The 25,357-nt window shown below is 45.5% G+C and overlaps 1 protein-coding gene across 3 annotated transcripts in view; it reads left to right on the top strand.

Moving 5' to 3' along the window:
• Positions 1-8,420: 8,420 nt before the first annotated feature.
• The window catches only part of ASH2L (ASH2 like, histone lysine methyltransferase complex subunit), a gene marked incomplete at both ends in the record, with an annotated part of 39,498 nt that continues 22,561 nt past the window's right edge, over positions 8,421-25,357 (top strand). Inside the window, 9 exons of one of the 3 annotated variants that reach the window (XM_080710868.1) lie at positions 8,421-8,629; positions 9,198-9,264; positions 11,358-11,503; positions 16,675-16,763; positions 17,267-17,361; positions 21,325-21,420; positions 22,861-22,956; positions 24,559-24,634; positions 25,195-25,212. In XM_080710868.1, coding sequence (XP_080566994.1) covers positions 8,442-8,629; positions 9,198-9,264; positions 11,358-11,503; positions 16,675-16,763; positions 17,267-17,361; positions 21,325-21,420; positions 22,861-22,956; positions 24,559-24,634; positions 25,195-25,212 — 871 coding nt within the window. Of the gene's footprint in view, positions 8,630-9,197; positions 9,265-11,357; positions 11,504-16,674; positions 16,764-17,266; positions 17,362-21,324; positions 21,421-22,860; positions 22,957-24,558; positions 24,635-25,194; positions 25,213-25,357 lie in introns of those variants that run through there. The other 2 variants (XM_080710866.1, XM_080710867.1) reach the window with 2 other exon arrangements.

A 25,357-nucleotide genomic window follows, 5' to 3' on the forward strand; every position in this document is an offset into this window, starting at 1 on the left:
ATACCAGCTGAGCCTTAAGAGTGGATGTCGGCTGTAGGGTTGGCCACTCCGGCTCTGCTCCCTCACTCAGGGCACCTGCTCCCCTTCTTCCTTGTGAACACCAGCACATACCTCCATGTGCCTCTGTTGATGCAAGAGCTGCTACCCCAAGGGGGTGACTTGCCCACACCCTGCAGCCAAGCACCAAGACATGGACACTGAGGAGCCTTCTGAACCACCACCTGGCTCTTCCAGCCCATCCTCTGGGCCACACCCACCCCTCCCCAAGTTGGGATGCTTGGGAAAGCTCCCCTTCACTTCCGTCCCCAAGAGAAGAAATAAAAGCCATCCTCTCCCTAGGGCCAAGAGTTGGGCCCTGTCTGAGCTCTTTTCAACTCCAAGTAATTGCTAACAGCAGCTACCATCTGTGCAGGGCATACAGTGCACTTTTCCTCTACATTTTCTTATCTGGTTCTCACATTGATTCTGTAGGTAAGTGTATAGCAAGCACTATCCTTATTTTACAGCTGAGAAGACTGGCTTAGGATAAACTAGTAAAGGATACACGGTACTGGGTTTGAGTTCTGCTACTCTTTTATCTTTTTTGGGGGGAGACTGGGGATCAAACCCAGGGACATTCCACCTCTGAGCTACACTCCCAGCTATACCTTTTTTTTCTTTTCTCTTGTGGGTCTGGGGATGGAACCCAGGGGCATTTGACCTCTGAGCTACACCCCCTGCCCAGTTTTTTTTTTTTTTTCCCCCAAACCGGGTCTCACTGAGTTGCAGAGGGCCTCACTAAGTAGCTGAGGCTGTCTGCGAACCGCAGTCCTCCAGGTCTCAGCCTCCCGAATGCTGGGATTACAAACGTGCGCCACCATGCCTGGCTTTTTTTATTCTTTATTTCTAAACAGTCTCACTAGATTGCTAAAGCTGACCTTGAACCGGCGATCCTCCTGTCTCAGCCTCTAAGTACTGGGATTATAGGCATGCACCACCATACCAGCTGTTTTTCTTTGTTTGGTACTAGGGATGTACCCAGGGCCTTCCTACCTCCCAGATACACCCCAGTCCCATTTTACTTTGAAACAGGGTCTCTGCCGGGTATGGTAACACATGCTTATAAACCCAGTACTTGGGAGGCTGAGATTAGAGGCAAGCAGGTTCATGGACAGCCTTACCAACATAGTGAAACCCAGTTTCAGAATAACAAAAATGACTAGGGGTGGTAGCTTGGAGGCAGAATGCCTCTGGGTTCAATCCTCAGAACCTCAAAAAGGAAGGGAAAGGAAACGTCTGGAACCTACAATCCTCCTATCTCAGCCTCCAAAGTACTGAGATTACACACTTGAGCCACCTGTTGGGGCACTTTCTGAGCTTCTCTCCCACCACCCAGGTCTGTCAAGTGATGTAATAGATCATCTCTAAAGGCCCATTCATTTGAGAGTGAGCAGAGTCTGAGCCTTGGCCTGTGAAGTCCATGAACCACATGTGTCTTCTCTTTGTTGGGTGATCCCTTTGTGTGAGTTGTGATGGGGACACAAATGAGACTAGCTCTGAAGGATTTTGTTACAATGGAAGATTTAACCTGTAAGAAAAGTCAGCAGAAGCCGGGCGTGGTGGCACACGCTTGTAATACCAGCATTCGGGAGGCTGAGACAGGAGGATCACAGTTCACAGCCAGCCTCAGCTACTTAGTGAGGCCCATCACAACTCAGTGAGACTCTGTTTCAAAATAAAAATGATGCCAGTCGGGGTGGCGCATGCTTGTAATCCCAGCATTCTGTATTCCCAGCATTCAGGAGGCTGATACCGGAGGATTGTGGTTCGCAGACAGCCTCAGCTACTTAGGCCTTCCGCAACTTACTGAGACCTTGTTTCAAAATAAAGAATAAAAAAATAGGGCAGAGGGTGTAGCTCGGAGGTCAAATGCCCCTGGGTTCCATCACCACACCTAATAAAATAAGTAGCCGGGCGTGGTGGCACATGCTTGTAATCCCAGCATTTGGGAGGCCGAGACTGGAGGATCGTGGTTCGCAGACAGCCTCAGCTACTTAGGCCCTCTGTGACTCATTGAGACCCTGTTTAAAAATAAAGAATAAAAAAATAGGGCAGCAGGTGTAGCTCAGAGGTAGAATGCCCCTGGATTCCATCCCCATACCTGCAAAAAATAAAAGAATAATTTTAAAAGAATAAGGGCAGTCCAGTGTGGTGGCACACACTTGTAATCCCAGTACTTGGGAGGCTGAGACAGGAGAATCATCCAGGTTCAAAGCCAGCCTCAGCAACTTAGTGAGACCCTGTTTACAAATAATACATAAAATAGGTCTGGGAGTGTAGCTTGGAGGTAGAAGGGCCCCGAGTTCCATCCCCAGTACCAAAATTTTTTTTTAAAAGGCTGGGGTGTAGCTCAGTGGCAAAGCACTTGCCTGGAAAGTGCGCTGCCCTGACTTCAATCCCCAGTCTAAAAAGACAAGAAAAGGCAGCAGAAAAGATGGTGGGAGGTCATTTACCAGTGAGTTTTGTGCAGGTGATAAATCCATCGGGCATTTTCATGGAGGCAGTGCGGCAGTCAGGCCCTGAGAATCAGCGCAAAAGGAGGCCCAATGGGATGGGGTCAGGTGGGTGTACAAGAATGAAACATTAAGGAGACCAGTTTGGACAGACCAGGCAGTTTTTGTGGGTGGGAGTAACTTTATACAGGATGTGCTGGGGTTGCATCCCCTTAGCAAGAATTATCAGGAGGCAGTGGCTGGTATGGACTAAGGCTGGGCTCTGCTGGCGCCATGGCATGCTCCTGTGCTCCCGGCACTTTGGAGGCTGAAACAAGATTGCAGGTGCAAGACCCCATTTCAAAATAAAAACTAAGGCTGGGTGTGGTGGTGCATGCTTGTAATCCAAGCATTTGGGAGGCTGAGAGTAGTAGGATCACAGTTCATGGATTCAGCTACTTAAGCCCTGTTTTTTTTTGGGGGGGGCGGGTTTCCCCCTCAGTACTTGGGATGGAACCCAGGGGCATTCTACCTCTGAGCAACACTTCCAGCCCTATTTTTTATTCTTTATTTTGAAGTGGTCTCACTGAGTTGCAAAGGGCCTCACTAAGTAGCTGAGGCTGGCTTCAAACCTGCGCAATCCTCCTGTCTCGGCACCCCAAATGCTTGGATTACAATGTGCGCCACCATTCCCAGCTGAGAGCCTGTTTCAAAATAAAGAATTAAAAAATAGGGCTGGGGGTATAGCTCGGAGGTAGAACACTCCTGGGTTCCATCCCCAGTACCGCAATAAAAAAAAGTAGGGCTGGGGTGAAGGTCAGGTAGATCACTCCTAGGTTCAATTCCCAGTTATCACCTCTCAAAGCCACTGTTTTTCAGTGATCCACCTTGTTGGATCTAGCCCAGCAACTCCAGCATGCTATAGAAGCTCTCCCTACACCCCCAGTGTGCTATTACTGACTAAAGGACTGTTCCTTAAGCCTGATGAAATTTGCCACCATTTTAAGTAACCAGTCTAATTTGAGGAAAAACCAAAAGTAGCACGGCCTTCTCTTTTTCTCTATAAATGACATTTATACTAGATCAGCTTTTTTTTCTGAGACTGGGGATTGAATCCAGGGGGCTTTCTACCTCTGAGCAATACCTCCCAGCCTTGTTTTACTTTTATTAATTTGAAATAGGTTCTTAGGGCTGGCTTCCAGCCTACTATCCTCCTGTACCAGCCTCTCAGGTATTAAATGATGTGCTACTGTCTGGTCTATAAGCTCATTCTTAGATGATCTATCTCTACTTCAGGTCTGCTAACTCTGCCACCCTGGCCTTTCCTAGGGTTTTCCTAGGGTTTTTTTTTTTTTGTTTGTTTGTTTGTTTGTTTTGGTTTTGGTTTTTTGTGGGTCTGGAGATGGAACCCAGGGGCATTCGACCTCTGAGCTACACCCCCTGCCCTATTTTTTTATTCTTTATTTTGAAACCGGGTCTCACTGAGTTGTAGAGGGCCTCACTAAGTGTGCTGAGGCTGTCCGCGAACCTCAGGTCTCAGCCTCCCAAGTGCTGGGATTACAAGCGTGCGCCACCACGCCTGGCTTGAATTTTGGTATCTTGACCTGAGTTTCATCACTGTTTGGTCAGCTCCCCGTTTCTATGACATAATCAAGACAATTTGTAAAGAGAAAAGGTTTGTTTGGGCTCATGGTTTTAGATGTTCTAGCCCATGGCTTAGCCCTGTTGACTGGGGCTGTGGCAGAACATGGGAAAGCAATGGCTCAAAGCCATCTCTCCTGGAGATTTCCCACTAGGCATCACGTCTTTCAGGGCTCGCCACCTCCCAATTACACTACGACAGGGACCAAATCTTTATTCCAACAAAACTATTCGCCACATCCAGGCTAGAACCTGATGTGATTAGAAAAAGAGGAAACATGCCAGGTGTGGCACAAGTTTGTAATCCCAGCATTTGGGAGGCTGAGACCAGGGGATCGTGATTCGCAGACAGCTGTAGCTACTTAGTGAGGCTCTCTGCAACTTAGTGAGAGACCCTATTTCAAAGTAAAGAATAAATATCAGGGCAGGGGGTATAGTTTGGAGGTCAAATGCCCCTGGGTTTCATCCCCAGACCCGCAAAAAAAAAAAAAAAGGAAACATGGCTGGCTGGGTATTTGGTATGTACCTATAATCCTAGTACTTGGGAAGCTGAGATAGTAGGATTGCAGGTTTGAGGACAGCCTCTACGATGTAGGGAGGCTCTCAGCAACCTAGCAAGGCCCTGTTATAAAATAGGGCTGGGAGTGTACCTCAGGTAGAATGCCCCTGAGTCAATCTCAAGTACCACCAAAAAAAGGGGAGGGGTAATCAGTCTTTCCCTGGCCTGCAACAGAACCGCCAAAGAAAGTGTCAGCCTGACAGACACATGCATCCTAAAACCTCTCATCACTAGCTCCCTGAGGAACTGTTAGAGGATACTTTTCATCTTCCTTGCTTACATGTATTTGCCTTGATACTCAAAATGGGCCCTGAGCTTCCAATATTTGTCTCTCTAGGTTATCTAGCTCCTCCCACCCATCACCCCACTACATCAGTGGCTCTCAGACCTTCCTGTGTATCAATGACCTGTGTATCAATGATCTGGAGGTTCACATTGCTGAGCAGCCAGGCGTGATGGCACACACTTGTAATCCCAGCATTTGGGAGGCTGAGATCTGAGGATCGTGGTTTGTGGACAGATTCAGCTACTTAGTGAGGCCCTCTGCAACTTAGTGAGACCCTGTTTCAAAATAAAGAATACAAAATAGGGCTGGGGGAGTAGCTTAGAGGTAGAATGCCCCTGGGTTCCATCCCCAGTATCACACAGACACAAAAACTGGATGTGATGGCACAGGCTTGTAATCCCAGTATTTGGGAGACTGAGACAGGAGGATGGTAGGTTTGCCACCAGCCTCAGCAACTTAAGGAGACCCTGTTTCAAAACCGAAAAAGATATCAAAGTCAATCACTAAGCTTAACAAAAGGAGGGAGGAAATGGGGTGAGGATTGGGTAGGGGCTAATTGGGTGATCTGTGCATGTATGCCTATACTGTCCTGTACTCCACTAAAATGTATGACTACAATGCACCAATAAAAAATATAACAACAAAAAGGTTTGGGGGTGTACCTCGGAGGTAGAATGCCCATCACTCTTACCCCTCACACACATGCAAATAAGAGAATAGGGGCTCAGGGTTTTTTTTTTTTTTTTTTCAGGGTGTAGCTTAGAGGTAGAACACCCCTGGGTTCCATCTCTAGTATCACCCCCCCCAAAAAAAAAGCCACCTTCTGGAGATGACTTCCTCAAATACTGTGTTTGTTTTTGGTAGTGGGGATTAAACCTAGAGGCGGTCTACCTCTGAGCCACATCCCCACATCCTAATTTACACACACACACACACACACACACACACACACGGTCCTTTTTTATTTTTTTATTTTTTGCGGTACTGGGGGTGGAACCCAGGGGGTTTCTACCTCCGGGCTATCCTCCCAGACTTTTTTTTTATTCTTTATTTGGAAACGGTCTCACTTAGTTGCTGAGAGCCTCACTAAGTAGCTGAGGCTGCCTTGGAACCTGTGCGAGCCTCCTGTCTCAGCCTCCCAAGTCCTGGGATTACAAGTGTGTGCCACCACGCCTGGCTTATTCTTTATTTTGAAACATGGTCCAAGTTGCTGAGGGTATAGTTAAATCGCTGGCGCTTATCTCTGATCCCTCTGTCTCAGGAGGACTACAAGCATGCACCCCTGCAGCCCGATTCCTTTCTTTTGCTTCAGGGACTAGTGCTTCCTTTTCTTCCTTTCACAGTAAGCTGCCAGCAGCCTCACGGGTGCACATCAGTTCTTGCCTACTCTGCTTGGATACCCCATGTAAAGGTGGGGAAACTGTTACAGTGGGGTGTAGAGGTGGGTTCTTGTTCTGAGCTATGTATAGAAAATACTAGCCTGAACTCTTGCTGGAAGCTTAAATGAGTTTATTATTACAAAGATGGAAAGATAGAGCTGGGAGTGGTGGCACACACTTGGAATATCCCCGTGCTTGAGAGGAGAGACTGGAGGATCGTGCAGGTTCAAAGCCAGCCACGCTGGCTTAAGATCCCCTGTTAACAAATAAAAACATAAAAAATATGTCTGGGAGTGTGGCCCAGAGGTAAAAGGGTTTCCAGGAACCCCAGTACCACCAACGCCCCCCCCAAAAAAAACCCAAAAAGACCAAAGACGGAAAGATAGGACAGATTTAATAAAGTCCTATACCAAAGGTAGTATGGGGGGGGTGACTTGAAAAGAAGTCACCTGAGGTTTTAATGGACCCAGGACATTTTATACCCAGTCTTCTGACCAGACTAGATCTGCCCTTTCTCCAGGGCCAGTGGGGATTCCTTCCTATAGACCTGCCCTTTCTCTGGCACAAATCCCAAGGTGGTTTTTTTTTTTTTTTTTTTTTTTTGCCTGTCTGGGGATGGAACCCAGGGCATTTGACCTCTGAACTACAGAGGTAGTTTTTTTTTTTTTTTTTTTTTTTTTTTTTTTTTTGGTGGTACTGGGGTTCCTGGAGCCCTTCAACCTCCGGACTACACTCCTAGACCTATATTTTCATTTGGAAACAGGTCGATCCTGTCTGCCTCCCAAGCGCGGGGATTACAAGCGTGCGCCACCACGCCCGGCTTTTTTATTCTTTTTAATTTGAAACAGGGTCTCACTAAGTAGCTGAGGCTGGCGAACCACTATTCTCTGGTCTCAGCCTCCTGAATGCTGGGATTACAAGCGTGCACCACCACACCCGGCTCCCAAGTCTTTGGTTACACTCCAAAATGTGTTAGTTGATTATAAGAATCTGGGATCTCTTGGAGGCTCCTCCCACATCCTTGGGAACTTTGTTTATCTTTAAAATGTAAAAGACCCGGGACTTCCAGATGAGCCATCCTGCCACCTATCCTTGGGGAATTTTGCTTCTCAGAAATGTAAAAGACCTGGGCTTTCTCTAGTCTCTAGATAATCCCCTTTGAGGCCTGGAACGCTGCAGCTCTTTCTGGCTTATATTATTATTGATACAATTTGAAACCAGTTCCCAATACTGGTACATTAATATAATACATTTTGAAGCCCTTTCCCAATACTGGTACAACCCTACCCACATTCCCTCCTACCCCAGCTTGGGCTGTGGAATGCAGACTATAGTTTCTCTCTGGAAGTGGCCTATCACTAGGTTGTACTTCACAGCCAGGGCAAGCAGCGTGTGCTCCTCTTCCTGTGTGTTGGGGTGGGGGGTTACTAGGGGTTGAACCCAAGGGCATGCTACCTCCAAGGTACACTTCCAATTTTTTTCCCCCAGGTACCGGAGATGGAACCCAGGGACATTCTAACTCCGAACTACAACCCCGTCCCTGTTTTTTATTCTTTATTTTGAAACTGTGTCTCATTAGTTGCAAAGTGCCTCACTAAAGCTGCGGCTGTCCGCGAACCGTCATCCTCCTATCTCAACCTCCTAAATGCTGGGATTACCAGCGTGCGCCCCCTCGCCTGGCTCCAGTTGTTGTTTCTAGGCGGCGGCTCCCTAGGTGGCTGCGTTGGTGAGGCTGGCTCCGACCTGCTTGTGACCACCTCGTCTCAGCCTTCCAAGTACTGGGATTACAGGCCTGCGCCACCACGCTGGGCTACGTGCTGTTTTTTTCTGGAACATACATTTGCAAGACACAGCCAGCGCCACCTCTGCTGGCTGGGTGCGTTCATCCCTGAAAAGACCTAAATCCTCGAGGAAACCCTCCCCCGCCTTCCCTGGGCGTCGTCTGGGCCCCGCCCTCCTATCCTTAAAGCGGGCGGGCCTGGGGCGCGCAGCGCGCAGTGCCCCGGCAAGCGGTGGGCCCCGCTACAGGCCTTTACCGCTTGAAGAATGCAGTGCCTGGGCGAGACGAGGCAGTAATCTCGCGAGAAGCCTGGGAGGCGACAGTGATGGCGGCGGCGGGAACCGGCTCCGGCCCGGGAGCGGGTACAGGAGCTGGCCCAGCAGCTGCTGCAAATGCAACTTCGGTAGAAGAGGGAGAGATGAAGCCGGCGACAGCGGTAGCAGCCACTCCTGCCGGAGAGGGAGCATCGGCTGCTCTGGCGGCCGAGCCCAGTTCCGGAGAGGGCGAGAGCGGGTAAGACGTCCTGCAGCCTGAGGACTCGGGCCTCCCCCTGGAACCCCGAGGCAGCCCGAGCTCCCCGGCCCGCCCCCTCCGAACTCAGGCCCCGCGGCCCTCGGCTCTGCCGCCCTGCCCCCTCCGCAACCGTAGACCCGCCCGCCGCTCCGCCGGCCCCTCCGAACTGAGTCGCGACCACGCCCCTCCCGCACCTTCAGGGCTCGGGCGGTGTGCGTGCGGAGCCTCAGGCCTCGGCCCCCGACTCCGTAGGAGGGTGGTAATTTACTGTCCTTGCAGGAAGGAAAACACTTGACAGCGCTAGACTGAAAGAAGTGATGGTCCTTTGATAATCGAGTGGGAGAGTTGCATCTCTGTGACTCTCTCCCAGGACCAACTTCAGCCCGTGTAAACTTGTCTGTAAGGACCTAGTAGGCCTCCCAGTGCTCCCAGAACCCGCGTTTGCCTTGACCATATTCTTCTAATCTCCTGATTGTAATCCTGGACATCCAGCCACAGCCGGTTTAGCTGGAAAAACGGAAGAAGTGTGAAGTTCACCTGTATTTTTGATCACCATCTTATCTTACAGGGATGCAAACTTAGTTGATGTAAGCGGTGGTTTGGAGACTGAATCCTCTAATGGAAAAGATACACTAGTAAGTTTTTTGTGTGTGTGTTTTGTTTTTGGCGGGTCTGGGGATGGAACCCAGGGGTATTCGACCTCCGAGCTACACCCCCTGCCCTATTTTTTATTCTTTATTTTGAAACCGGGTCTCACTGAGTTGGCAGAGGGCCTCACTAAGTAGCTGAGGCTGTCCCTGAACCGCGATCCTCTGGTCTCAGCCTCCTGAATGCTGGGATTACAAGCATTACAAGCATGCACCACCACGCCAGGCACTAGTATTTCTTATTGGATGTTTGTAAGGCAAATTAGGATTGTTTTTATTTTTTGCCCCTTTTTCCTTTTTGTGGTGCTGGGGATTGAATCTAGGGCTCTGTGCATATTAGCAAGTGCTCTCTCACTGAACTACAACCCAACCCCTCTTTTAAAGTGGTTTTTTGGAAGCTGGGCATGGTAGCTCACGCTTGTAATCCTAGCATTTGGGAGGCTGAGACAGGATTGTAGTTCGCAGACAGCCTCAGCTTCTTAGTGATGCCCTTTGCAACTTAGTGAGACCCTCTTTCAAAATAAAGAATAAAAATAGGGCTGGGGATGTAGCTTGGAGGTAGAATGCTCCTGGGTTCCATTCCCAGTACTGCAAAAAATAAATAGATAATAAAGTTTTTTTGTTTGGGTGCTGGGGTTGAACCCAGAGGCATTCTACCTTTGAGCTACACCCCTGCTCTATTTCTTTTTTTTTTTTTGGGAGGGGGGGTGGTGGTGGTACTGGGAATGGAACCCAGGAGCCTTCTACCTCCAGTCTACACTCTCAGACCTATTTTATATTTTTTATTTGGAAACGGAGGCTGGCTTCAAACCTGCGCAATCCTCCTGTCTCAGCCTCCCAAGCACGGAGATTACAAGAGTGCACCACCAAGCCCAGTTTTTCAGTTTCTTTGTTTGTTTTTTGTTTTTTGGGGGTCTGGGGATGGAACCCAGGGGCATTCAACCTCCAAGGTATACTCCCTGCCCTATTTTTTATTCTTTATTTTGAAACCAGATCTCACTGAGTTGCAGAGGGCCCACTAAGTAGCCGAGCCTGTCCACAAACCACTATCCTCAGGTCTCAGCCTCTCGAATGATGGGATTATAAGCGTGCATCACCACGCCCAGCTTCAGTTTTTAATTTTAAAACAGGTCCTCACCAGGTTGTGGAAGGCCTCACTAAATTGCTTAGGCTGGTCAAGAATCTGTGATCTTCCTGTTTTAGCCTCCCAATTACTGGGATTATAAGCATGCACCACCACGCCCAGCTAAAGTTTTTAAATAAGAAATGCAGCCAGGCATGGTGACACACAATTGAAATCCCAGTACCTGGGAGGCTGAGACAGGAGGATACAGGCTCGTGGCCAGCCTCAGCTACCTAGTGAGGCACTCCAAAACTTAGTGAGACTCTGTTTCCAAATAAAGAATAAAAACTGGGCTGGGGTGTAGCTCAGAGTAATCAAGTCAACGTGTGTGTGTCCCTGGGGATGGAACCCAGGGACATTCAACCTCTGAGCTATACACCCCTGCCCTATTTTTTATTCTTATTTATTTATTTATTTATTTATTTATTTATTTATTTATTGGTGGTACTGGGGATGGAGCCCAGGGGCCTTCCACCTCCAGGCTACACTCCCAGACCTATTTTATATATATTTTATTTGGAAACAAGGTCTCTTAAACCATCTGAGGCTGGCTTCGAACCTGAGCAATCCTCCTGTCTCAGCCTCCCAAGCACCGGGATTACAAGCGTGTGCCACCACCCCCGGCTCTATTTTTTATTCTGTATTTTGAAACAGGGTCTCACTAAGTAGCTTATGCTGTCTGCGAACTGCGATCCTCCTGTCTCAGCCTCCAAATGCTAGAATTACAAGCCTGGCCACCACGTCTGGCCCCTGCACTATTTTATTACTTCATTTTGAAACAGTGTCTCACTAAGTTGTGTAGGGACTCACTAAGTGCCAGTCACTAAGTGCCTCAGACTGGCCTCAAACCTGTGATATTCCTGTCCCAGCTTCCCAAGTACTTGGGATTATAATCATGGGCCATCACACCCAGCTGTAGCCAACTTAATTTGATTCTCCAATTGCTTTGTGGTCACAGGAAGGCCCTGGGGATACTTCAGAGGTGATGGATACTCAAGTGGGTTCTGTGGATGAAGAAAATGGCCGACAGTTGGGAGAAGTAGAATTGCAGTGTGGAATATGTACAAAATGGTTCACAGCAGACACCTTTGGCATAGATACCTCGTAAGTACTTTCTTTTTCTTGTTTATTCTCCTGAAGTAAATCTCAGATGTTCAATATTTGGATAGTTTGCAGGCAAAATAAATGGAAAATTCTCTCTCTCTCTCTCTCTCTCTCTCTCTCTCTCCTCTCTCTCTCTCCTCTCTCTCTCCTCTCTCTCTCCTCTCTACACTAGGGATGGAATCCAGGGGGATTCTACCTTTGAGTGATAACCCCAGCCTTATTTTTTACTCTTTATTTGGAAACAGGCTCTCAGTTAGGTGCAGAGGGCCTAAATAGCAGAGGCTGTCCAGGAACCGCAATCCTACTGTCTCAGCCTCCCAAATGCTGGGATTACAAGCATTTACCACCATACCTGGCTTTTATTCTTTATTTGTAAACAGAGTCTCACTGATTGCAAAGGGCCTCACTAAGTAGCTGAAGCTGACTGCGACTGTGATTCTCCTGTGTCCGCCTCCCAAATGCTGGGATTACAAGCTTGTGCCATCACATCTGGCTCAATGCAAAGAATTTTCTATGTCTCCTAAACCCCTCTTCGGTGAATGAGGTGTTGAATAAGGATTTTTTTTTTTGGTACTGGAGATTGAACTCAGGGACATTCTACCTCTAAGCTACACATGTACCCTAGCCCTGTTTTACTTTTATTTTGGGTATTGCTAGGTTGATGAGAATCTCACCACTTGTTGAGACTGTCCCCAAACTTTTGAGCCTCCTGTATCTCAGCCTCCCAACTACTGGGATTGCAGGTGTGCACCACCACACCAGGCCTTTTTTGTGTGGATGTGCATGTGGTACTAGGGATAGAACCAGGGGCATTTTGCCTCCAATGTATATCCCTAGCCCTTTTTTTTATTTTGAAATAGGGTCTCACTAAGTTGCTGAGGCTGACTATAAACCTAGGATCCTCCAGTCTCAGCCTCCCAAATACTGGGATTACAAGGGTATACCACCCTGGCTGCTTTTTTTTTTTTTTTTGGAGTTAGTGGTGGTACTAGGGATGGAACCCAGGGGCATTCTACCTCCAAGCTATACTCCCAGCACTGTTTTTATTCTTCATTTTGAAATGGGGTCTCACTGAGTTGCACACTTGTAATCCCAGCATTTGGGAGGCTGAGACAGGAGGATTGCAGTTTGTGGACAGCCCCAGATACTTAGTGAGGCCTTTTGCAATTTAGTGAGACTTTATTTCAAAATAAAGAATAAAAAAAAAAAAAATAGGGCTGGGGGTGTAGCTCAGAGGTAGAATGCCTCTGAGTTCCATCCTTAGTGCCTCAAAAAATAAACTAGGGTTGGGAGCCGGGTGTGGTGACGCACACTTGTAATCCCAGAATTTGGGAGGCTGAGACAGGAGGATCACATATGTTGGAAGCTAGCCTCATCTACTTAATGAGGCTCTCAGCAACTTCCTGAGGCCATGTATCCAAATAAAAAATAAAATAGGTCTAGGAGTGTATCCCGGAGGTAGAAAGCCCCAGGGTTCCTCCCCAGTACCACCAAAAAAAAAAAAAAGCATGACTGGAAATGAATGGCTTCTCTTTTTTTGTGGTACAGGGGATTGAATCCAAGGATACTCTACCTACAAGCTATACCCTCAGCCCTATTTTTTATTTTGAGACAGGATCTAAGGAGAAGACCTCACTATTTTTGCAGGTCTAGGGATGGAACCCAGGGGCATTTGACCTCCGAGCTACACCCCCTGCCCTATTTTTTTTTTTTTTTAATTCTTTATTTTGAAACCGGGTCTCACTGAGTTGCAGAGGGCCTCACTAAATAGTTGAGGCTGTCCTAGAACCGCGATCCTCCAGGTCTCCGCCTCCGGAATGCTGGGATTACAACCATGCGCCACCACGCCCCGGCTGAGACCTCACTATATTGCTGAGGCTGGCCACACACCTGTGATTCTTCTGTCTCACCCCCAGTTACTGGGTTATAGGCATGTGCCACCACACCTGGCTAATGAAAGGCTTTTTTTTTTTCTTTCTTTCTTTCTTTTCTTTCTTTCTTTCTTTCTTTCTTCCTTTCTTTCTTTCTGTGGTACAAGGGGTGGAACACAGGGGCTTTTCTATCTCCGGGCTATATTCCCAGACCTATTTTATACTTTATTTGGAAACAGCGTCTCACTAAGTTGCTGAGGCTGGCATTGAACCTGTGCAATCCTCCTGTCTCAGCCTTCCAAGAGCTGGGATTACAAGCATACACTACCACGCCCGGCAGGAAAGGCTTTTTAGTCTGAGGACTTGGTCACTTTATCTGTTGCTGGCTTTCCATAAATTCGTCTTTCTCTCTCTTCCTTCCTTTCTCTCTCTCTCTCTCTTTTTTTTTTTTTTTGGTGTGTGTGTGTGTGTGTGTGTAGTACTGGGAATGGAACCCAGGAACATTCTACCCTAGAGCTACACCCCAGCCCCATTTTTTATTTATTTTGTTTTTTTGTTTTGTTTTGTTTTTTTGGAACCAAGAGGCTTTCTACCTCCGGGCTATACTCCCAGACCTTTTTTTTATATTTTATTTGGAAACAGGGTCTCACTAAGTTGCTGAGAGCCTCACTCAGTAGCTGAGGCTGGCTTCGAACCCCTGCGATCCTCCTGTCTCAGCCTCCCAAGTGCGGGGATTACAAGTGTGCACCACCACGCCCGGCTTTATTCTTTATTTTGAAACAAGGTCTTACTCAGTAGCTGAGGCTGGCCGAGAACCCATGATCCTCCTGTTTCAGTCTCCCAAGTACTGGGATTAAAAGGGTGCACCACCACACCTGGCTCATAAATTTCTTTATGATCCATATTATTCTCATAAATTAAGTCCACCTCAAAATAAGACAATTGCCCCTGGGTTCCATCCCCAGTTCTGGGGAAAAAAAAAAAGAAAAAAAAGACAGCATTATTTTGTACTTATTTGATACTGGCAATTTAACCCAGGGGCTATCTACCTCTGAGTTATACTCCCAGAGCCCCCCCTCCCTGCCAAACACACCTTTATGCTGCCTGGGATTGAACCCAGGGGCATTCTACCTTCAAGCTACCCTCAGTCCTTTTTTTCTTTTTATTTTCACAGAATCTTGTTAAGCTTCTGAGAGCCTTCCTAAATTGCTACGGTTGGTTTTGAATCTGTGGTCCTCCTGTTTCAGTTTCCTAAGTACTGGGATTACAGGTGTGGGCTATCATTCCCTGCTCTTATTTTTTTATTTTGAAACAGGGCCTTACTAAGTTGCTGGGTGTGACCTCAAACTTACATTCTTCAGTCACTGCCTCCCAAGTAATGGAATTTAGAGGCATGCACTACTATACTCAGCTAAGCTTCATTATTCTAATATAATTTTCCTTAATTAGTTTTGCGAACAAATACCTTCTTTATTGTGTGTTTGGCAGTTAAAAAGTTAATGTGAGAGCTGGGATGATATGTAAGAAGCTGAGACAAAGAGGATCATAGGTTTGAGGCCAAACTCAGCAACTTAGACCCTCCAAAACATAGACCCTGTTTCAAAATAAAAAATAAAAGCCACGTGTGATGGTGTATTCCGTAATCCCAGTACTTGGTAGGCAGGAGGAACATGGTTTCCAGGACAGCCTTAGCAATTTGTGAGACTCTCATTAACCTAACAAGACCCTGTTTCAGAATTAAAAAAATAGGGTCGGGTATAGCTTGGGGGTAGAATGACCCTGGGTTTCATCCCTGGTACAATAAATAAATAAATAAATAAATAAATAAATAAATAAAATACGGCTGAGGTGTAGCTCAGAGGTGGAATACCCCTGGTTTCAATCCCCAGTATCAGGCTGGGCGTGGTGGCACACGCTTGTAATCCCCGCACTTGGGAGGCTGAGACAGGAGGATCGCACAGGTTCGAAGCCAGCCTCAGCTACTCAATCCCCAGTATCATACCCAAACACACACACATAACACACACACACACACACACACACACACACACACTTAAATTAAGTGGGGATTGAACCCAAGAGCCTTCTATCTCTGAGCTATACCCTCAGCCCTATTTTATTTTTATTTGGAAACAGGGTCTCACTAAATTGAAGAGGGCCTAACTAAGTTGCTTGTGCTTGCTTTGAACCTGCAATCCTCCTATCTTAGCCTTCCAAGTACTGGAATTATAAGTATGTGCCACCATGCCCTATTATGTTTTTACAATTGAAGAGCATGTTAATAAACTGGGCATGATAGCACATACTGTAATCCCAGAACTTGAAAGGCTGGGGTAGGAGGATCACAGATTTAAAGATAGTCTCAGTAGTGTAGTGATACCATCAACCTAGTGAGGCCCTGTTTTTTGTTGTTTTTACTTTAAATAGGAGTATTTATTTAGTATCCTTTATTCCTAGAGCACTTTTGATACACAGCAAAATTAAACAAAAGTTACAGATATATTCTCCTCTTCAATAGCAACATCTAGCACCACCCTGCTATGTTGCTAGAATCAGTGAGCAGCATATATGCACCATTATAACATCATTCAGAATCTCTTTCCCCTTTGTAACTTCTGTGTTCTATCTACCTCTCCCTCTTCTCTAACTCTGGCAATCATTAACCCTTTCATCATCTCATAGTTTTGCCCCTTCCACAAAGTCATTTAGTTGGATTTACTTCTTTCTCTTAAGTGAGGCCCTGTTTTAAAATAAAAATTAAGCTGGGTGTGGTGGCGCATGTTTATAATCTCAGTACTTGGGAGACTAAGACAGGAGGATCATGGTTCACAGGCAGCCTCAGCTACTTATTGAGGCCCTTTGCAACTCAATGAGATCTTGTTTCAAAGTAAAGAATAAAAAATAGGGCTGAGGGTGTAGCTCAGAGGTAGAATGCCCCTGGGTTCCATTCCTAGGGAAAAAATAAAATAGGGCTGGGGGTATAACTTGGAGATACTAGTACCCAGTACCACAAAAAAAAAAAAAAAAAAACAGAGAGAGAGAGAAAGAAAAATAAACAGGGTCTGTTAATTTCTGAGGGATGTTGTTAAGGTGCCGAGGCTGGTCTTAAACCTACCTCCTCCTGCCTCAGCCTCTCAAGGTACTGGCATTATAGGCATCTGCCACCGTACCCGGCAAAGAGTACATTAGTATATTATTATTTTATATGACTTTACTGACGAGAAAGGATTCATATTGATTTATGTCTCAAAGAGATATGTTCAGAAGTTCGCTGATTTATAAAATTTTGCTTATCCACAGATCCTGTCTACCTTTCATGACCAACTACAGTTTCCATTGTAATGTATGCCATCACAGTGGGAATACCTATTTCCTCCGGAAGCAAGCAAGTAAGGACGACTGGAGTGGTTTTTTGTTTGTTTGTTTGTTTGTTTGTTTTTGTGGTACTGGGGATTGAACTCAGGGGCTTTTTACTTTTGAGCTACACTCCCAGACCTATTTTATATTTTATTTAGAAACAGGGTCTCACCAAGCTGCTGAGAGCCTAAATAGCTGAGGCTGGCTTCGAACCTGTACAGTCCTCCTGTCTCAGCCTCCCAAGCGCTGGGATTACAAGCGTGCGCCACCACGCCCGGCGACTCTGGAGTATTTTAAAATTGTTAACTACTGGAAAAAGACACAGGATCTGGGCATAACAGAGTCGGAGACCTTTTCTTGTAGCTGGTAGTTAAGTGGGGTTTAGCTCTGAATAATTGCTGTCACCCGTTTCAGTCAAACTGTGACACTACTTTTAGCTTCCCTAGATATTTTATGGACTATTACATTGAATACTTCCTTGGTGATAGAAATGTAGTGTCATATATAACTTTTTTTTCCTTTTTGGTTTTGATAGACTTAAAGGAAATGTGCCTTAGTGCTTTGGCCAACCTAACATGGCAGTCCCGAACACAGGATGAGCATCCAAAAACCATGTTCTCCAAAGATAAGGTAAAGACGGAGATAATATGATTACAGTTATGACGAAAAAAATCAAGTGGGACTTCTGCACGCGCTCATTTCTATAGTTCTTATAAATGAAAGACTGAGAGCTGGACGTGGTCGTTCACCCTTGTAATCCCAATCCCAGTACTTGGGAGGCTGAGACAGGAGGCTCCAGGTTCACGGCCAGCCTCAGCTACTTAGCGAGGCCCTCCACAACTTAGTGAGAACCTGTTTTAAAATAAAGAATAAAAAAATTGCCGGGCATGGTGGCGCACGCTGTAATCCCCACGCTTGGGAGACTGAGACAGGAGTATGGCGCAGGTTCGAAGCCAGCCTCAGCAGCTTAGTGATTCTCTGAAGCAATTTAGTGAGAACCTGTTTCCAAATAAAATATAAAACATATAGGTCTGGGAGTATAGCCTGGAGGTAGAAACTTCTGGGTTCCACCCCCAGTACCACAAAAAAGAAGAAGAGGAGGGGGGGAGGGGGAGGAGGAGGAGGAGGAGGAGGAGAAAGAAAATAATTGTACTGGACATGGTCGCACATGCTTGTAATCCCAGCATTTGGTAGGCTGAGACAGGAGGATTGCTGTTTGTGGACAGCCTTAGCTACTTAGGCTTTTTGCAACTCCTGAGACCCTGTTTCAAAATAAAAAGAATAAAAAATAGGACTGGGGTGTTGCTCAGAGGTAGAATGCCCCTGGGTTCCATCCCCAGTACCAAAAAAAAAAATAAAAAAATAAGTCAGGTGTGGTGGCACACTCTTTGTAATCTCAATACTTGGAAGATTATAGGACTTGAGACAGGAGGATCTTAGGTTAGTGGCCAGCCTCAGCTACTTAGTGAGGTCCTCCCCAACTTACTGAGACTTTGTTTCAAAATAAAGAATAAAAATATAGGGCTAGCCAGGCATGGTGGCCCACGCTTGTAATCCCAGCATTCTGGAGGTTGAGACCAGAGGATTCCGGTTCGTGGATAACCTCAGCTACTTAGTGAGGCCCTGTTTCAAAATAATAAAAAGTAGGGCAGGAGGTGTAGCTCGGAGGTCAAATGCCCCTGGGTTCCATCCCCAAACCTGCCAAAAAATAAAAAATAAAATAGACCTGAGGGTATAGCTCAGGGGTATAATGCCCCTGGGCTCAATCCCCAGTATCGCAAAAAACATAAATAAGGCTAGAGGTGTAGCTCAGAGAAAGAATGCCCCTTGGTTCACTCCCAACTTCACACACACACACACACACACACACACACACACACACACACGACTTTCTGGATTCTATTTCACATGATTTATTAATTTCCTACTATGTATCACTTGCCTTGCCTATTAGTATTATGAATCCTTAAGTAATTCTGATTGGCCTCATAGAAGCAAAGAACTTCTGGGCATGGTGGTGTGTAGTACATGGGAGGGTAAGACAGGATCTCAGGTTTGAGGCTAGCATCAAAATTTAGACCCTGTTTCAAAATAAAAAATAAAAACATCTGCCAGGCGTGGTAGCGCACACTTGTAATCCCAGCATTCAGGAGGCCAAGACTGGAGACTCATAGTTTGTGGACAGCCTCAGCTACTTAGTGAGGCCCTCCACACTTAGTGAGACCCTGTTTCAAAATAAAGAATAAAAAATAGGGCAGGGGGTGTAGCTTAGAGGTCAAATGCCCCTGGGTTCCATCCCCAGAACTCCAAAAAATATAAATAAATAAGTAAATAAATAAATAAACATCCAGGTGTAGTGGCACACACTTGTAATTCCAGTACTTGGGAGGCTGAGACAGGAGGATTGTGCAGATTCAAAGCCAGCCTCAGCTATTTAGTGAGGCTTTCAGTAACTTAGTGAGACCTTGTTTTCAAATAAAATATAAAATAGGTCTGGGAGTGTAGCTCAGAAGTAGAAAGTCCCTGGGTTCCATCCCCAGTACCTCTGCCCCCCCCCCTCACATACACACAAAGAATTGTTTTTTGGGTTTTTTTTTTTTAGTGGTACTGGGCATGAAACCCAGGGGCTTTCTACCTCCAGTATCTACTCCCAGGCCTATTTTTTTTATATTTTATTTGGAAACAGTGTTTCCAAATAAAAAGTTGCTGAGAGCCTCACTAAGTAGCTGAGGCTGGCTTTGAACCTCTGTGATCCTCATGTCTCAGCCTCCCAAGTGTGGGGATTACAAGCCTGTGCCACCACGCCCTGCTAAGAATTGTTTTTTTGATTGGTTGTTTTCAGTATTGGAAATGGAACTCAGGGGCATTATACTTCTGACCTACACCCACAGACTTTCTAATTTTACTTTTTTTTTTTTTTTTTTTTTTTTTGGTGGTACTGGGGTTCCTGAAGCCCTTCTAACTCTGGGCTACACTCCCACGGGCTACACTCCCAGACCTATTTTTTTACCTTTTTATGTGGAAACAGGGTCTCTTAAGCCAGCAAGGCCGGCTCCGAACCTGTGTGACCCTCCTGTCTCCACCTCCCATGCGCAGGGATTACAGGAGTGTGCCACCACGCCTGGCATACTTTTTTTTTTTTTTTTTTTTTTTTTTTTGTGATACTGAAGATAGAATCCAGCAGGGGGATTCTACCTCCGAGCTATACCCCCAGCCCTATTTTTTATTCTCTTTTTTTTTTTCCAGTACCAGAGATGGAATCCAGGGGCATTTTACCTCCGAGGTACACCCCCAGTCCTATTTGTTTTAGTCTTTTCTTTTTTTTTGGTGGTACTGGGGTTCCTAGAAACCCTTTTACCTCTGGGCTGCACTCCCAGACCTATTTTTATACTTTCTTATTTGGAAACAGGGTCTCTCAAGCCAGCGCAGCTGGCTTCGAACCTGCGCGATCCTCCTGTCTCCCCTTTCCAAGCGCAGGGATTACAAGTGTGCCCTACCACGCCCGGCTAGTCTTTTTATTTTTGAAACAGGGTCTCACTGAGTTAGAGAAAACTTCACTAAGTAACTGAGGCTGACTTCGAACCTGCGATCTTCCTGTCTCAGCCTCCCAAATACTGGGATTACAAGTATGCACCTCTATGCCTTGCAGTATCACTATTTTCTGTTTGTGAGCATTACTTTTTTTTTTTTTTTTTTTGGCTTAGTATTGGATATTGAACCCAGGGGCATTCTACGCCGGGCATGGTGGTGCACGCTTGTAATCCCCGCGCTTGGGAGGTGGAGACAGGAGGATTGCACAGGTTCTAAGCCAGCCGTGCTGGCTTAAGAGACCCTGTTTCCAAATAAAAATATAAAATAGGTCTGGGAGTGTATGCCGGAGGTAGAAAGGTTCCATCCCCAGTACCACCAAAAAAAAAAAAAAAAAAAAAAGAACCCAGGGGCATTCTACCTCCAAGCTATATCCCAAGGCTGTGTGTGTGTGGGGGGGGGGGGTACTGGGGATGGAAGCCAGGGGCTTTCTACCTCTGGGTTACACTCCCAGACCTATTTTTTATTTGGAAACAGATTCTCACTAAACTGATGAGAGCCTCACTAAGTTGCTGAGGCTGGCTTTGAACCTGTGCAATCCTGTCTCAGCCTCCTAAGTCCTGGGATTACAAGTGTGTACCACCATGCCTGGCTTCAAGACTTTTTTTTATTCTTTGAGATAAACAGGTTCTCACTAGTTTGCTGAGGCTGGCTTTGAACCTGTGATCCCCTTGTCTCAGCCTCCCAAGTACTTGGATTACAAATATGCACCACCACACTCGGTTTGTGAGCATCACTTTAAAGGCAGCTATAAGTCGGGCATGGTGACACACACCTGCACTTGGGAGGCTGAGACAGGAGGATTGCAGGTTTGAAACCAGACTCAGCAATTTAGGGAGACCCTATTAAAATAATAATAATGAAATCGGACAAGGGATATAGATGAAATGTAGAATGAATGCCCCTGGGTTCAATCCCCAGTTGCACACACACACAAAAAATTAATGAACTGTTTAAATTAAAGCAGCTGTAGAAGTCTTACTATATTTTGTTTTAAAACTCTAGGATATTATACCATTTATTGATAAATATTGGGAGTGTATGACGACCAGACAGAGACCTGGGAAAATGACTTGGCCAAATAACATTGTAAAAACAATGGTAAGTAGATTAAAGTTAAATTGACTTTACATTTGGAAAACCGCTGTTTTTTAGTCTTTGAAATTCTGTGATTAATAAGAAAATGAGAACAAGCTGGGCATGGAGATACATGACTAATCCCAGCATTTGGGAGGCTGAGACAGGAAGATCGAAGTTCCCGGAAAGCCTCAGCTACTACTTAGTGGGGCCCTTTGTAACTCAATGAGACCTTGCTTCAAAACTAAAGTATAAAAAATAGAGCTGAGGGTATAGCTCAGAGGTAGAATGCCACTGGGTTTCATCCCCAGTACCGCAAAAAAAAGAAAAAGAAAAAATCCAGGCATATTGGTAAATTATAATCCCAATACTTCAGAGGCTGACAGAGGAGGATCATAGGTTTTGAAACCAGTTCCAGTAACTTAACAAGGCCCTCAGCAACTTAAAGAGGCCCTATTTAAAAAGAAATAAAAAATCGGGTGGTGGTTTAGCTTGCAGGTAGAACACCACTGAATTCAATCTGTAGTACCACACACAAAAAAGATAATGAAATAAAATAGGGCTAGCCCGGTGTTGTTAGCTCAAGCTTGTAATCTCAGCATTTGAAAGGCTGAGACAAGAAGGATTCGGTTTTACGGACAGCCTCAGATACTTAGACTCTTTGCAACTCAGTGAGACCCTGTTTCAAAAATAAAGAATAAAAAATAGGGCTGGGGGTGGAACTTGGAGGTAGAATGCCCCTGGGTTCCATCCCCAGTACCACAAAAAAAATAGGGCCAGCCGGGTGTGGTGGCGCACGCTTGTAATCCCTATGCTTGGTAGACTGAGACAGGAGGATCACGCAGGAGGTTTGAAGCCAGCCTTAGCTGGCTTAAGAGACCCTGTTTCCAAATAAAATATAAAATAGGTCTGGGAGTGTAGCCCAGAGGCAGAAGGCCCCTGGGTTCCATCCCCAGTACCACCACCAAAAAAATAAAATAGGGCCGAGAGTGTAGCACAGACGTAGAATGCCCCTGGCTTCAAGTCCCAGTACCAAAAACAAAATTTATTTTTTCTAATGGGAGAGTAAAACAATGCTTTTTTTTTTTTTTTTTTTTTTTGTGTGTGTGTGTGTGTGTGTGTGTGTGTGTGTGTGTGTGTGTGGTACTGGGGGTGGAACCCAGAGGCATTGGACCTCCGAGCTGCACCCCCAGCCCTATTTTTTATTCTTTATTTTGAAACAGGGTCTCACTGAGTTGCAAAGGGCTTCACTAAGTAGTAACTGAGGATGACCTTGAACCACAATCCTTATGTCTCAGTCTCCTATATGCTGGAATTACAAGCGTGTGCCACCATGCCCGGCTACTATCATTCTTTTGAAGCTTACAACTAGAGGTATAGACTTTTGGAGCTCATGATAGATGATGTATTTCATATTGCTAAGTATAACATTTCCATTAATATTAGGATGTTGTTTCCTTTTAGAGTAAGGAAAGAGATGTATTCTTGGTAAAGGAACACCCTGATCCAGGGAGCAAAGACCCGGAAGAAGATTACCCCAAATTTGGACTTTTGGACCAGGTACATTAGTAGGCTTCTTGCTCTCTTTTTTGCTGTTAAAACTTTTGGAGGGCTGAGGGTGTAGTTCAGTGTAGTGCACTTGCCTAACATGTACAAGGCCTTGGGTTCAATCCCCAGCACTGCAAAAAAAGAAAGAATAATAATATATAGCTGGGTACAACAGCACAAACCTGTTGCCCAAGAACTTGGGAGGCTGAAACAGGATGATCTTAGGTTCAAGACCAGCCTCAGCAATTTAGTGAGACCCGTTTTTTTGTTTGTTTGTTTTGTTTTGTTTTGTTTTTGGTGGTACTGGGGTTCCTAGAAACCTTCTACCTCCGGCTACACTCCCAGACCTATTTTATACATTTTGTTTGGAAACAGGGTCTCAGCACGATCCTCCTGTCTCTGTCTCCCAAGCGCAGGGATTACAAGTGTGCCAGCATTGTTTGTTTGTTTGTTTGTTTGTTTTGCGGTACTAGGAATTGAACCCAGGCATTCTACCTCCAAGCTACAACCCTAACCCTATTTATTTATTTTGGTACTAGGGGTTGAACCATGGTCTTGCTAGGTTGATGAGAGTCTCATTACTTGCTGAGGCTGTCCTGGAACCTGCAGTCCTCCTGTCTCAGCCTCCCTCCCAAGTACAGGGATTACAGGCGTGTGTACCACACTTGGCTATTCTTCATTCTGTTTTGTGTTTTTCTTTTCTTTTCTTTTTTTTTGTTGTTGTTTTATTTTGTTTTTTTGCAGGTCTGGGGATGGAACCCAGGGGCATTCAACCTCCAAGCTATACTATCTGCCCTATTTTTTATTTTTTAATTTGAAACAGGGACTCACGAAGTTGTGGAGGGCCTCACTAAGTAGCTGAGGCTGTCCGCGAACCGTGATCCTCCAGTCTCAGCCTCCCAAATGCTGGGATTATAAGTGTGTGCCACTCTGCCCTTCTCTGTTCTTTATTTTGAAACAAGGCCTGTTTGAGCCTCCCAGACGCGGGGATTACAAGTGTGCACCACCATGCCTGGCTGAGACCCTGTTTCAAAATAAAGAAAAAAACAATTGGGTTGCCGGGCGTGGTGGCGCACGCTTGTAATCCCAGCATTCAGGAGGCTGAGATCAGAGGATCGCGGTTTGTGGACAGCATCAGCTACTTAGTGAGACCCTGTTTTAAAATAAAGAATAAAAGTAGGGCAGGGGGTGTGGCTCGGAGGTCAAATGCCCCTGCCCTTTTTTTGGTGGTACTGGGGGTGGAACCCAGAGGCTTTCTACCTCCAGGCTATACTCCCAGACCTATTTTATATTTTTTATTTAGAAACAGGGTCTCACTAAGTTGCTGAGAGCCTCACTCAGCTGAAGCTGGCTTCAAACCTGTGTGATCCTCCTGACTCAGCTTCCCAAGCACGGGGATTATAAGCATGCGCCACCACGCCCGGCTAGCCCTATATTTTTATTCTTTATTTTGAAACAGGGTCTCACTAAGTTGCAGAGGGCCTCACTAAGTAGCTGAGGCTGTCCAAGAACTGCGATCCTTCTATCTCAGCCTCTCAAATACTGGTATTATAAGCATGCGCCACAATGCCCGGCTTAGCTTCCTTTTTTTTAATTAGACATTTTTTCTTGTAGGATCTTAGTAACATTGGCCCTGCGTATGACAACCAAAAGCAAAGCAGCACCATGTCCACCAGTGGGAATCTTAACGGTGAGCCTTCAAATGTTTCATTGCTGAAGTATTTTTAAGCTATTGAATTCATACATGCCCCAAAGTCAGATTTACTATGTTTATATTAGATTCCTCATCTTCATAATTAACACTTAAATTAGAATGATTCATTTCCTTTCTACTCTTTTTTCAAAATTCAGGCATTACTTAACAGTCTTCCTATATCCGTCTTCTAATTTTCTTTTTGTCTGAAACTAGAGCATATTCAATGACAATATTACTATATAGATTGACCACTTCCGCAGGTTTTTTTTTTTTAATTGTTTTGTTTTCAGTTTGGTAACCTAATAGGGGAGTGCTCTTCATTACTGATGATAACATAATAACATAACGAGAAGTAGGATAGCTGGGAGGGTGGCTAGCTCTTCATCTGACATATGATGTCATTAACTTGTTTTTGGAGCGGGAAATCTTAAATAACCCTTTCCACAGTGACATTATAAGATGGGTTGGGAATAGTTAGGTATATTGCTTATCTTTTTACACCATGTTTTCCTATTTGTTTTTGACAAATACATGGTGCCACTTTGTTGTTACAGGTGGAGCCACTTTGGGAGGTGAATTCCTCCTCTGTCTTCCTTCTGCCTCTCAGACTTAAGTATTTTGTGGTTTGGAAAATGCTTTTTGCTGAGTTGTGGTAGAAACTAAAACTAAGTCATTTTAAAGCATTGTGAAAGTGGTGGCAGTAGCACTTAATGTGAA

This window comes from Muscardinus avellanarius, assembly GCF_963383645.1.
Source record: "Muscardinus avellanarius genome assembly, chromosome: 14".
NCBI classification, from domain to species: Eukaryota; Metazoa; Chordata; class Mammalia; order Rodentia; family Gliridae; genus Muscardinus; species Muscardinus avellanarius.